The sequence below is a fragment of the Colias eurytheme genome, chromosome 24 (assembly GCF_061535395.1).
Source record: "Colias eurytheme isolate Ceu_HAF_F1 chromosome 24, ilColEury1 Martin Lab GWU primary, whole genome shotgun sequence".
Classification (NCBI taxonomy): domain Eukaryota; kingdom Metazoa; phylum Arthropoda; class Insecta; order Lepidoptera; family Pieridae; genus Colias; species Colias eurytheme.
This window is the reverse complement of record NC_143003.1, coordinates 7,167,271-7,182,150: the sequence shown is the minus strand read 5'-3', so window position 1 is coordinate 7,182,150 and position 14,880 is coordinate 7,167,271. Positions and strand designations below refer to the sequence as shown.

At 33.2% G+C, this 14,880-nt stretch overlaps 1 protein-coding gene across 1 annotated transcript in view; it reads right to left on the bottom strand.

The window, feature by feature from the left end:
* Positions 1–2,464: 2,464 nt before the first annotated feature.
* Positions 2,465–14,880, bottom strand: part of LOC149898036 (zinc finger protein castor homolog 1-like) — a 94,334-nt gene continuing 81,918 nt past the window's right edge. The window contains exons 8-27 of the mRNA XM_090115830.1: positions 13,718–13,802; positions 13,020–13,146; positions 12,567–12,707; positions 12,056–12,257; positions 11,420–11,642; positions 10,833–10,962; positions 10,489–10,631; positions 10,034–10,184; positions 9,349–9,747; positions 9,116–9,217; positions 8,426–8,924; positions 7,733–8,058; positions 7,420–7,530; positions 7,062–7,210; positions 5,808–5,933; positions 5,331–5,450; positions 4,924–5,019; positions 4,578–4,666; positions 3,711–3,860; positions 2,465–3,332 (exon numbers count right to left, since the gene is read on the bottom strand). Coding sequence (XP_089971956.1) covers positions 3,175–3,332; positions 3,711–3,860; positions 4,578–4,666; positions 4,924–5,019; positions 5,331–5,450; positions 5,808–5,933; positions 7,062–7,210; positions 7,420–7,530; positions 7,733–8,058; positions 8,426–8,924; positions 9,116–9,217; positions 9,349–9,747; positions 10,034–10,184; positions 10,489–10,631; positions 10,833–10,962; positions 11,420–11,642; positions 12,056–12,257; positions 12,567–12,707; positions 13,020–13,146; positions 13,718–13,802 — 3,527 coding nt within the window. The 3' untranslated portion in view covers positions 2,465–3,174. The remainder of the gene's footprint in view (positions 3,333–3,710; positions 3,861–4,577; positions 4,667–4,923; positions 5,020–5,330; positions 5,451–5,807; positions 5,934–7,061; positions 7,211–7,419; positions 7,531–7,732; positions 8,059–8,425; positions 8,925–9,115; positions 9,218–9,348; positions 9,748–10,033; positions 10,185–10,488; positions 10,632–10,832; positions 10,963–11,419; positions 11,643–12,055; positions 12,258–12,566; positions 12,708–13,019; positions 13,147–13,717; positions 13,803–14,880) is intronic.

Genomic DNA, 14,880 nt, shown 5'->3' with positions numbered 1-14,880 from the left:
GAAATTATAACTTTTTTGGTATAGTAGTTGCGTAAGTGTAGAACAAAGAGGTCTTGGGCTTGGTCTTTTAAGTAGGGAAAAGAATAATTTCTGCAGCAGCAGGACACAGAAGGCTGATTACTATACGCTTTATTTGAACGATTCTTTTGTCTGTAATTATAATTTGAATTAGTGAAACAGATGTGAAATGAATTTTCTCCAATTCACCTCAATTTTTTGCAATAACTAACTTTCTGCACGCGGCTTCGTCTGCTTTGTCTATACCCTAATAAATTATTTACTAAAACCTTTCTCTTCAATACAATAAAGTCAATTTCCGCCGTCTGTGTGTATGCTTACATCTTTAAAATTACCCAACCGATTTTGATGGGTTTTTAATAGATAGAGTGATTCAAGATGAAGGTTTATATGTATAATAACATCCATTAAATAGTGTAAAAGTACTGTTATTTTTGAGGTTTCTAATGTGATGTCGTAAAAAATTACATTTTTTTCGCTTACATTGCAAACGCAGACTGAATCCTCCGAGTTTTATCAAAATAATGTACTAAGTATTATACACATTGAAAAGGTCTATAGAAAAGTCCACGATGGTATATGTCTATCTCTTATGGATAACCCACAATAACTTTTTTTGTCATTTACTTTTTACGACAAATAATGGCTAATTTTTGAAACGATTTTAAACAATACAGCATTAATCCTTAACCAATTAAATACCTTGAATCACCCTTGAATACATTGTTCATTTAATATAGATCTATATGACCCTTTACACCGTATGATTTAAGTGAATATTTTCGAAGATATTACAGATTTAAAAATTGCGGCAGTACCGGCCGGCCGCCCGGCTATCTATTTTTTTTACACGCTTTTTATTAGCTTCACGGTTCACCTGTATTTTTGTTTGACCCACTTTAAACGGCCAGATTTCGTTCAAACTTTGTAGATTTATTGAGGACCGATGACAATACACTAATTTGATAAAGCGTGTTTTTTAGTTTTTTTTAACTATCATTTATTCTGTAGTGTATTTAGTATCAGCATTGCACCCGTGCAAAGCCGGGGCGGGTCGCTAGTTTCTAATATTGTAAAGATCGAGGATTCGATTTTTGTATGTTTATATTTTTGTTATAACTCTACAAGTTATATTTGTAACTTAGGATTATTATGAATTAGGTGTGAAAGGAAAAAAAAACAACCAAATTTTTCATATTCTCATTTAATATCTAGAACTCATGAGGTAAAGAACACTAAGCTATTACCAATGCAATCGTATAATCTCAAACTGATATAATTCGTCATTCAGAATAATATTAAAAAATATCCATATAATTTTTGTACGTCATTTTCAATATTGAAATATCAAAACACTCCACTTACACTTTCGAATACTGTAATACGAAAAAAAATTAATTTAATTACAATTAATTTACGCTAAATTAAGTTAAATAATTGAGTATACACTTAAAGATAATAAAAAGTTTGTGAAAGACAAAAAATAGAACGTAGAGCGTAAAATTAAATAACGTAACAAAATAACAACCAATAAATTGCATGAGTACAATAAATAAAATAAAAAGATTTGTTTTTTATAGATTCCAGCGATCAGAGTGATAAAATCCAAAAAATACAACTGTTTTTAAAACTATATACGAATAAGATGAATATTTTAAACTGATCGCGATTAAAAAGAAACATGATGAAAAAAAAAGTTTTCTATTAATCAAAATAGCTGACAAATGTTCTAGAAGCAAACGCAATACTTAATTATATAGTAACTTCTGATGACTAAAAATATGGCACGGCCTTAACAAAAGAAATAAGAGAAGAGTTAGGAACAGAGAAGGACTTAAAAGTAAAAAAAAATACTGTTTTTAAACTAGGTTTAGGAAGTGTTTGGTCTGAGTAGGCGCAAGGACCTCTAAGACTAAGGAATGGCCGGGATTCAGGAATGCAAAGGTGTGAATTTTTAACTAATACTGATTTTATTACAGTTTTATTAACACTAAATGATTATGGCATTACTTGGCTAGGTACCTCATGGATCACAAATAGCACTCTTCACATTTTTATACATTTTATATACCAATAATAACAATTGCTAACATATTTTTTTTGTCATATATAATCTATTCTTATTTACAAAGTTCATAAAATTGACCATTTTCTCTTTTAAATATGTTTTTATATAATTTCTTTTCGTTTATAACTTACGGTGGTTGTAGTTTCATTTTTTGTGATTTTTTTTTGATTGATTATAAAAAAAAAGTCTGTACCTAAGTTACATTACTTTTAAAAAAGTAATGTAACATTATATATAACATTTATACAACATTATATTATTTAATTTTATTATTACATTATATTATTACATTAATATAACATTATATTATTTAAGTTACATTACTTTTAAAAAAGTAATGTAACTTACAGACAATACTCTTTACAGACAATGCTTAAAAGCATTTTTTTGTAATGTTTATATGATTTTTTTTTATTTTTTGTAAAAAAGTCACAAAAAATGAAACTTCGAAACACCAGATTCTACATATTGTCACATATCGAGGCACAAAATGGCGTTTCTAACCCAATAATTATTGCCTTCGTTACAAATTTTAGGAGACCTAAATTAATAATACTATTCGTAAAAATGTCTTTTCTCGGGGTCGTAATAAATATAAATATTCTATAACTAACAGCTACAATTGGTCAGGTTCTAGGAAATTTACAGATTCACTTTGACACCTTGATACTTTGTATAAAATGCGAATGTACAAAGTGATATTGTTACATTATATTTGAAATTCAATCGAAGTCTTATAGTTTTTGGCACATTGCCGTATTTTACAAAATCGTTCAGAAACTATTTTGCGACTAAGGCACAATTTCGAGGGACTACACGCGGTTTGGAGAATTTTGTGATTTTTATATACACAGTATATGAATATTAACTAAATATCTATACTCAAAACAGTGTTATAGTCACTATGTATACAGTAACATAGACATAGTTAAACATAAAACGTCCCTAAATTATTTAATATACGGGACTTTTATCGTAAATAAAAAATCCGTTTCCATTGGGGTATTCACAAATCTGACCCTAATGCACGCAGTATTTAAGGTATATTTTAGTGTAAAACTCAAAATAACACGTAGGGGTACAGTGGGTCAGTTAATAGCACTAGTGGAGGGTCCAAGGTTCGCTTCCTGGTGTTTGTACTTGTGTGACGTCATCTGGGAGAGGCCAAGAACGGCGAAACCGCACTGGAGGCAGTGGTAGTGGGTTTGCTTCTTGCTGTGAATGCATTGCGGTTCGTAGCCACAACCTGGAAAAAATGTAATTAAATGAGTCTTTGGGAATATTAGGTATATTATGGTCAAATTAAGAGCTATGGGATAAATATTTGTTAAATAAATAAACCTTAACTGACTTTTTACTATGACAAATTTTGTAAACTTTTTAACTACTGGTCGTTCAAGTTATTGTTGAAAAACTACATACATAAACTTATCATGTATACCTATTATTTATAAGAAAAAACTATATTACAAAGTACTAATAGTTTTTATAACTGTTTCAAAACTATAAATCTATAAGAATTGATTAACAATTCCAGCATGAAGATATAGTAGCATTTTTTTACTATTTCAAAACTACATATCTACAAGTTAATATTACTACGTATCTATAAGAAATAACATACCTTTACTCGGTGGAAACTTCTCGAAGCCAGCCGCTTGTATGGAATCCAGCTTTTGGTGCTGTCGTCTATGCGCCACCACTTTATTGGTGTCGGTGCAAGTGAACTCGCACTTGAGGCAGTGGAAGTGTGACGCCTTGTTCTGGCCTGTACCTGGCAACGCCACGTGATGGATTATTTGTTTAGGGTTAAGGTTAGAAAAATGCAAAAAATTAAAAAAAAAAGTGAAAAAAACCTGGAATTTTTTAGCTAAGGTAAAGTTGTTACTGGATTGTGTAGTAAAAGAGTACAAAAAATGTTAAGATAGGTTGATGTTGGTAAGATGTTTTGATTGATAGAGCTAGTTTTAACATAAACACTATAGCAAAACGATAGTGTTTAAGTTAAAATATTTTAGAATCTTTTAAAGCGCGTCACACACGGTGAAGATACTATAATATTTTATCTTAAGATACTGTTATATTTTATAAATTACAGTATCTTAACACTTCCGGTATCAGCGTTCGGACCATCCTTTTTCTTTTTGTCATTGCGTACCACCCACCCCTGTAGAACCGCCATCCTGTTACAAATGACGCGAAATTTTGTGGGTCATTTGTAACAGGATGGCGGTTCTACAGGAGTCTTAGTACGCAATGACAAAAAGAAAAATGATGGTCCGAACGCTGATACCGGATGCGTTAAGATACTGTAATATAAAATATAACAGTATCTTAAGATAAAATCTTCACCGTGTGTGACGCGCTTAAAAGCGTACAAAATATTTCATCGATTTAAACAAAAATTAATTTGAAATATCTTAATTATTATTCTATTCTTGAATCAAAATGGACAAATGAAAGCCAGAATATAATATTAATAATAAATTACCGAAAGTCGAAGCATGCGGGCACTCCGGGCGCTGGCAGTACACATTAGCTCGGTACTGCTGGAAGTCGCCGCCCATTAGCGTATCCAAACTGTAAATAACGAAAAATATATTGAAAAATGTTTACCTACATATTAAAAAAAATGAAACAAAAAATGTTGTTCTCACTCACAATTTATAGCGTGTATAAATTGAAAATGCTGCATTCATTTATGCCCTTTTTAAGCCGAAAAATATTTTTTTATACATTTCTTTACTTCACTACTCATTACTTTTTCTTTAACAGTAACAATAATTACTACGGGAATAGGTACATACTAATGATAACAATAAGAAAATTATTCTTACCGTTCATGTCGAGCTGTGTGTTGGACGAATCTCGTCTTGTCGCAGAAAGAATAGCCGCAATCTTTTCGAGTGCAGTGGAAGTGGGTTTGATGTTCTCTGCAAATAAATATATTATTATTAGTTATTGAAAAACTTTTTTTTAAGAATCATTTATTGAAAGCAATATTGTAGTGGCAACAGAGAAATTAAAATTTCAATTTTTTAAGATTAATAAAACTTTTTTTTTAGAAAAACTGGAATATCCTAACTTTTAGAATTGGCTTAAAGCATTTCTACCACAAAAATATTTAAACAGATTGTCCATGTACCTGATAACAAACGGGAAAAATGCACAAAGCTTATAATTTTTATCTCAGATTAATATTTAAGAACTATGTATATTTTCTTAATCAAATAACAATAAATACCTGTATCCACACTGCTGATAAGCACAGTCTTCATTGAATCGGAACCGAAGGTAGCCTTCAGGTATCGGCTCATCTTTTAGCACTCGCATGTGAGGCCCACGGGTGCCTGTGTTTCGACGACTGTAATAGATAATAAAATATATTTAATAGGTAATTTATAAGGTATAATAATTCATGCAGGAATAGATATCAGTATAGGTTGTAGGAACACAAAGGAAGAAAACTTTACAGACGATGTAAAAGGTAAGAAGATACAATAAGTCAATTCCATTTATGGAAAATATGTATTTTGATATATTTATACAATAATTAATCATATTCGTATTATAAACAGAAATTCGTCTTGCATTGCCTTTAACGTGGGAACAGGCAAAATTGAAAGAAAATTGTAAGAGTATTCTAGAATGAAATAAGAATGTTAGCAAAAAAGTTAATAGGGATAAATTATTAATGGCCATGAAAAATAAGTACACTCACGATTTAGCAATAAGCTCGGCTTCCTTGTCCAGACCTGGTGGTAGACCGTGAGACTGGAGAAGACTTTGCTCTAGAAGTAGTTCCGGGGGATACATCATCGCTGGGTATAGCGGAAAGGGGGAACCGCTGGAAAAGAAACATTAATATTTAAAAATCAGAGAAACGATTTAAATTATTTAATGATTAATAAATTACATGCAAACTAGAACTATCAACAGCATTATCCAATTACTATTGCCTTTTAAATTTAATTGACAAAGTGTTTATTTATTTAACTATAATAATTAATTGTATAACAACACGTCATTCTACCATACCATTTAATTTAGAATGACTATACTTAAACTATATTGTTATACAGGTGGGACGTAAAGCACAAAAGTAAAGAAAGAAAGAAAGAAAGAAAGAAAAAACGTTTATTTAATGGCACATAGCCTCACACGTACATAATTCAAAGCAATTTATACAATACTTATAATACTTACTTACTACAATACTTAAAAATACACATTGAAGTGTGTAGTCTGTGAAGCATGATGCCATTAAAAGGGGAAATCACTCGGTGAACATCTGTGACGTAAACAAAAAAAACGTCACAGCACCGATTTTCAGTGAGCCCCGAGAGCAATACTTCGTCATAACTCATAATATATTTTAATTAAAGAAAAGAAAATAAATACTATATTAATAGTATAATGTAAAATATAGACATAATAATATACTATAATATATATACACACATACACGTATTATAATATATTACATATAAAAGAATTTAATGCATAATACATTAAGTAGAACCACTAAATTGGTAAATAAATATATAAATAAAACAAAGCAATGAAAGTTAAAAAGGATTCTGCTACAATAGGTATATAAACTGACAACCATGGACGTGAACCCAAGGAAAGCATGTTTCGACGAGTGAAGGGCACCATCCTAGCTTAAAAGTGATTAGCTGGTAGAAGAGGTTACAATGCAACTAATGCTGATCTAACTGCGTCTGAATAAGATAGTTTTTGTACTTTAATCTAAACGTTGATAACGATTGAATATTGCGAAACGGAGGCGGCAAGTTATTCCAGCATTTAGTTGCATTGTACTTAAAGCTAAATAAAGTAGATAAGCTTATTAAGTAGATAAGGTGAACAAATATTGAAAGAAATTCTTGAAAGTGAGTCTTCAAAGTTCATCTATTTCAATAAATAATTCAACATTTCTAGTAAAATCAGTAGAATTCAAAACCCAACTTACCCCTGCGAGAACAGCGCAACTTGAGCAAGTCCAGGTAGACCAGCCAGCGAGGCGGTGTACTGCTGCTGCATCTTCAACTGCTCCTGGAGACTGCCCTTCCGGCCACCAGAGAGATACTGCTGGAGTAACAGGCTTTGGACTGCTTGCACCTGGAGAAATTGGAAAAATTAGTAGTAGTGAAGGTAGAAATACAGTAAATATTACAAAGAAATAAATATACTGTAAAGAATAAAGTTAGAGTTCAATTTTTACTGTTCTTGTAAAGATGAATTTAATTCTGCATCAATTAAAATATATTAACTTATTAACAATTCATTAATTTAAGAAATTTAAATAGTTAGAGAAATTGTAAACTTACTTGTTCAGCAGGATTTGGTGGTCGTTGACTGGGAGATGGCGATGGTGCCGTGGAAGAAGTGGCAGTTGAGGGTAGAATCGAAATTTCTGGATATTCTCGTTCCAGAGTCTCCTGAAAGAAGGGAATATTAAATCTCCAAACAACTGTTAGCGAAAAGCTTTAGAAAATCATAACATCTCGTTGTTGGCAACGCTTTTTTATTTGATAAAAATGCAATACGACACAAGAAATTTCAGTGTGTAGCATAATTCCAAAAATGTATTGACTACTATAAATTTCAGAAACTAAGTTTGCAACGGTCTGAGATCCTTACCTTAGTAGCAGCCAATCCGACTGGTCCAGCATCAATAATATTGCTATGTTTCTTGACCATGTGGCTGAACAACAACTTCAGGTCGACATAAGCTTGGCCACAATGTGGGCAGTGATAATGTAGGTTCATTTGACCAGCTGTTTTGTTCAAAGGACAGGCCTGGTCGTGGCATGAAGGTGGGATTGTAGGACCAGGCTTTTCCAGTTTCTTCTGGTCGTATTCTGGTCGTTTTTCCTTTGATGGGGACGCATCGTAAATGCTTCTTGGTGATGAAGTGTTGCTTCTGAGGTGGGAAGACGGATAGAACGTTCCTGTCGCTTTTACTACTGGAATAAATGTAATTCGGAATAAGTTATATTGTAACCCTATCTATCTATTTCGCAAAATTAATGCTAAGTCATGGTGAAATGGGTTTAAATTGCAATAAAGTATTTTAAGGGCCGATTTTTCAATGCTTGGATAAAACTTATTCGTCGAATAATGTATAAAACTACCATTTTGAAAACGTATTCTAATTGCCCGTATTTGACAGTTTACGTGACATTTTAATATTATCGTGTAATACTTTATTGGACGGATAAGTTTTATCCAAGCATTGAAGAATCGGCCCTAAATGTGTTATGTCAACTTATTCTTATTTAATTTTTTGACATAATTTATGAAGATTTCAATAAATATCAGAAATATACATACCCGAAACGTTATCTTGTTCCTTTTCAAATTCATTCTTAATAACGAAATTGGTTGGATAGTCTCCATCCTTCGATCCAACACTATCAGCCGACGCCCTTTCTTTAATCGAATAGTCTTTGGCCTCTTCGAATTGTTTTTCATCTTCACTCTTAATGGGAGTGCCTCGCCCATGCTTATGAGTAGCTAAAGCGGAGTATTGAGTCAAAATAGCTGGACAATTGTTTCCTTGAGCGCAATGGAAGTGGGATCTTAGCTGATTCTTATAGCAACTCTTTCCACCACATTGCTCAAAGGTGGAGAAATAGTCGAAGCCTTCTAACAGAGGGGATACAGAGTGGGATTCCCTCATATGTGTCTCCATGATGATGTGGGTTTCAGCTGTGAAACTGCAGTTGAAGCAGTGCAAGTGCAGTCTTGTGTGACGTAAGTGGCAGTTTTGGTAGTATTGGCTGCAGACATCTGGTGCTGTGAACACCTCGAAGTGTTGGAAGCGAATGCGCTGTAAGAGAATAATGTATTTAAACGAAGGTATTAGCTAGAAATAAAGTTAGAGTAGGAAATATTTTGATAAAAAGGAAAAATTCTAAATAATGTAGATTGATGAAATAATGATTACTTTAATACATTAAAAAAATTGTGAAGTGTTACTCGACAGTAAAATATTCTTATTGTATAATCAAATGTACTTACAGGAAATTCTTCAACAGTGGTGATAACTGGTGATTGAAGAACTGGTGGTATTTGATTGCTCTTCGGTAGTTTGAATGATGTGAAAATAGCTTGAGGTGTCACCTAAAATATGTTAAATGAAATTGTAAGTAAAGTAAGATAAAATACCAATCCATTACAATTATTTGACGCTTTATAAGATCTGGTTGATGATATTATTATAGAAAATGCTAACCGACCGGAAAATCACTTACATTATCAGTCCAAACTTCTACCACGCGATTCTTAGGCGGTCTTCCCCTCTTTCTACTAAACATCTCATCCAATGAACTCGAAGGATTCACTTGCTGTGGAACAATAGGGCTCGGTCCGAGGTTCAATTGCGCTTGCAAGTTTGGCGCTAACTGAGAGCCAAGGTTTGGTGCCATTTGGGCCAACTGCGCCAAGTTTGGCGGAAGGTTTGGCAAACTTGGCACTTGGAGTTGAGCTGCTACATTAGGGTGTAACTGTGCTGACAGCTGGGGAGTGAAGTTGGGAGCGAATCTCGCCGCTAAGTTCGGAGACATAGGGCTCAGAATTGCGTGCTGTCTGTGATGCTCTAAACGCCGGAATGGCTGATCTTCTGATGATAAAATAACTGCACCGCAGTTTTCCTGTAAAGTAAAAATTAATAACATTTTAAATGGATGGATCTTATAAGAGCATTTCCGGTGGTTTATGCTTAATTTCTTCATAATAGATGATAGATTACACGTTACAGATTCCTTCAAACTACACAAAGATAACAAAAGGTCCCTATATCATATTTTGAGGACAGCAACACATCCACCTTCCAGTGGAGTGAATGCTTATGGGCGGCCATGTATCTCTTAACATCAGGCGACGTCTGCTTGTTTGCTATCCTATAGCATAAAAAATATATATTAAATTACTACTTACCCAAGTACAATGATAGTGAGTAATGTCCCTTATATGTTGGCACGCGGAGTTGGAACACGGATTGTTTCTAGTGTATGTGACGAAGTAGGCTTCTGTCACTTGGTTCTGTTGCTCGTGCTCCAACACGTGCTTGACCATTGTGTTGTGGCAACTGTAAGAAAATAGAGTTACATTTTACATTAATTATTATACTTAGGGTATCAGGTAAAAAAAGTATTATGGGAAATGTTAACTAAAACATTAAGATTAATTAAAGAAGTTGGTTTCTTTGTTGGAGACAGAATTAAAAGGTAATGAAAAATAAATACAAATAGATAAATATGAAAGCAAATTATTCAACTAAGCATTATTAGTCTTTGAACAGTTAATACTGTTTAAACTATGATCAATACAGTAAAACCTAAACTGTCAAAATGTTTAAGATTATCTATGGGCCATGGGATATTTCATATTACCTATGGGCCATCTTGCATCCTTCAGCTAAGCAGTGATAGTGCTTGTTCAAAGCGCTGCATTTGCTGCATTTGTCTTCAGCCTCTTTACTGCCGCTAAAGGTTTCTATGTACTTCCGTGATAATTCTTCTACTAATAATGGGTTCTGAAAAATAAAGATTATTTTATTTAGAATCATGAAAATTATTGAAATATGATTTTTTCCTGGATGCAGTTAATTCCTTCTATAATAGACAGTAATACAGTAATAAGATTAATGTTTATGTATATGTTTTTTTTTGTAATATGTAATTGAAAATGTACACCTAATTTCGTCACGCAATTATGTTACTTAATGAATACTTACATAAGGATGAGAATAGTCTCCATCCATGCCAGACATATCATCATCAATTTGTAGACTCGTGTTCGGAGAGTACATGCTGAGGTCTGCACCTTGCTGCATCAGAGCACTCTGAATTACCGACGTCGGCAGTCTGTGAATTATGTGTCTTATTACTATAGTGTTTAATACCAAACTTGGATGACAAAATATTTGCCAAATATTATACTGATATGTAATTCGAGATTTAAGCCGAAAATAATTTGGTGAAAGTAAAAAGGAAACAAAACATCTAAATATTGATAATAATCATTATAAAGAATTGTGTAAGCAAAACGTATTGAAACGAGTTTCAAATCTTGATTTTTTGCTGTTTACTGGTTAACTAAAATTAACTGATAATATTAATTATAAACGTATATTAAGACTAATTTAAAGTCTAAGTTTCATATGAATAATAATTAAAAGTGTATAATATATTGTAATCGACATGGAATGTAAATGTAATCGATATTCATCTTCATCTTAAGATAAAGCAGACAATAGACAAAAAATCACATCTCAACATAAATAAATTATTATAAACAATAAAATATTGCAAGAAATCATACCCAAAGCTCATCTCCTGTTCCTTCCTCTCATGCTTTCTCTTATGCGTGAAGATCTGGCTGCTAGAGTGCAGCACGTAGTTACAGTGCGGTCGGATGCAGTGGATGTGGTTGCAGGTGCGGCTGAAGCGGCACTCGCGGTACGGGCAGGCTTCGCTCTTCATGTACTTCTTGAAGCCGTCCTTGGAAAGGGCCTCGTCTTTGATGTGGTAGGTTTTGTGTTTTTCTGTGTGATGGTAAAGAGTGGTTAGGGTGAGAAAGAGATTGTAAAGTGATTATTTAAATATTTCTGGTTGATAATTTTATAATTAAAGAATTGAATTGCAAAAATGGTCTTAATTGCAAATGTGCTTATTACAATCATACGTAACGTATGCCTAAATTAAAGTTTTGATCGTATTGTTCATAAGATTCAAAATGTCGAGTTTTCGAAAGAATGCAGTTAGAATTTAAGTAAATTTAATATTTATTTTAGTGGCTCTGAACATAATGCCCGGGACTGACAAATGGCGTCAGATCTAATACTAACTACTGAACATTAATAATAAAAAAAAATAATAAAACATTTATTAATTATTACTATCTGCATATATCGAAAAAATAGAACAACAAGCATTCGATTTTGATATAAATACTTACCCATATCTGCTTTATTCTTAAACGTATAAGTGCAGCCAGGTCTTCTACAGTGGAAGTGTGTGGTCCGCTGGCCAGCGAAGATGCAATGAGGAGCAGCACAGCTCTCAGTGGCTCTGAACCTCTGGAAACCCTCCTGGAGGATCGCCGAGTCCTTTCTGTGGTAATTGGCGTGCATCTGCACGTCTGATGTTGATATGTATACCTGGAAAGGTAAATTATAGGTATAGTTTAAAATGGTAAGCATAGAGTACGTAGTCTATGTAGAAGACAAATGAGGATTTCTCAACTTCATTTTATCAAATTGCAATAGGAAATAAAATAACACTCAAGTGAGTTATTCTTTTGGACTGATGCCTTGAGTTATGCTTTGCTTATTATATATATTTTGAAGGAAAAAAAAATTTGTGAATTGTGTCATTCACCTTATTAGTTATTGCGCATGTCAGTATTTAGACGATATTATTGTAATTTTTTACATTAAATATGTGCCTTTTTTGTACAGTGTACATACCTTATCACAGCCATCTTGTATGCAATGGTAGTGGGTTTGACTTCTGTTGTGGGGACAGTCGGAGAAGCGCTCGGAGCAGTCATCCAACGGAGAATAACGCATGAAACCATGGGCTAGCGATTCGTCGCGTTTTTTGTGCCACTGTGAAAGTTTTATGTTAGTTTTAGCAATTTATATAGGAATATATTGATTGGAATGGTTGCTTTTTTATAGGTTTGATGCAAAACTACTGTTTCTACTGTAAATAAGACGAATAAATCGGTGACAATAAGCAATATTTTTTAATTGAATTTGTGAATATTCATAATTTATGCAATATAATATCATCGTGAAGCGGAAAAACGTCTTTCGCTTTGACGTAGTAGATTTTATCACGAGCCTTAGGGCTTAGATTGTAGAACCAACCACAACCCTACTTCTTCAATCGACTTTATCAAATAGCTGAATTCTTACCTTGAAGTGCCTGATCATCTCCTCCTTCTTGCAGAATACCCTGGCTGTACAGTCCATGCAGTGGAAGTGTTCTCTATAGCCTAGATCCTTGCAATATGATGACCCGCATTCTAGTGTTGAGCTGTACCTGGTTTTGAAAAGAAAATAATTTGCAATTGACTAGATTAAGAATAAGGTTCATTTCTTGGTTTAGAATATATACAATAACTAGCGGTCCGCACCGGCCTCGCCCGTGGTACCTACATGTTTAAACTATCCTATCTCTCAAGTTGGATCGAACTGCACATGGTGTGCGAATTTTATTATAATCGGTTAAGAGGTTTAGGAGTCCTTTGAGGACAAACATTGTGATACGAGATTTATATATATTAAGGCCGCCTTCTGTGCTGGACTAGTTTTTAAGTTTTAATTTTAAGGATTAATTTGTATGCCAGCACAATAAAGTGTAAATAAATAAATAAATAAATAAATAAGATAACGAAGATGATGATTTGATAGTTTAAGCTGTAATTATAACGAGTGCCAAAGCTTTTCATTTCCAATAAGAAAGAAAATGAAATATTTCAGTGTTAAAAGCCGGTTTCATTTGATTAAGGTTTGAGAAAGCACACACGAGAAAAATTTTAAGTTTGAGATGTTCTTAACGTCAAATCAGAAACTGGCCGTAAGTGAGACTTATTTTAAAATCAATCAATTACCTTTTAACGTATCTAGAATAGTCGACGTTGGTTTGAAGGGAATTCTTGCGAGCTTGGTCCAAATGATTTAACGCTGATAGCAGACCTGAGAACAAAGAAGATAAAATAAAAAATTTATAATACACAGAACTACTAAGCTGACACCTATAATTATGAAAAAAGTTACATCATCGAAAAAAAGAGCATGTGTGCCGAGCACACGTGTCAGAAGTGAAACTTTGGCAAGATTCAAAGATACCAAATTCGTTACACTACTGCCTACCCATGGCGTGACGGTATTGCCATGACGCGACCTTGAAATTTTACTCTCAACGCGACGAAAGTTTCACTTCAAAAAGTAATTTCACGAAACAACTAAAGCAAGGAAAATTAATTAACCCTATTCTATGGAACAACTAAAACAGTCTAAATATTTTAACACGATCTGTACATTGTGTTCACTCATAACGTATTCAGAATAAAATGTAATACATTCAACTGATTCCAAAACTCATTCTTTTGTTCGAAACAGCTAAATCACGTCCATGCATCATATTCAAGAGGAACAATGTACTGTTTTCATCGTATACGAAGTATTTAATAACCCGACAGAGTATTAAGTACGTCTATTGTTTAGGGAGGTTGTGTACGAGCGTTTTGAACGCGAAATGCGTAGAGCCGACTAGTTTCGTAACAATATATACTGTGATTTCAAAGACTAAAATTGTTACTTTGTAATATTATATTGGTGGTGGTAAGGTGAAATAAATAAATAAATAAATAAATAAATAAAAATATGATAAACGACTTAGGTAACATTTTCTTTTCATTGTTAGCATTTTATTGTGACATTTTTTTAAACAATTATGAGCATAATAAGCATAGCATATTTAAATTATACCATTAATTATTGAGATATTGAGATATATGTTTTTTTGCAAACATATCATCATTTTTTAACCGTACTACTTACGGTTATATACAAATCACATCCAGTTAAAATATTTTGTTATAAATAACTGAAAAAAAAAAAGACGTGTGGCACTCGGGGACTGCCGCGGTAAAGCTATTGCATGCTATGCCTTCAAGCCACACCTCCGCGCCCGTCGGAGTGGGGAGCGTGAGGTTTTTCGTTACTAAATTTCTGAATTCGGTCTCCGCGCTCAAGACCCGCGATAGAAGCT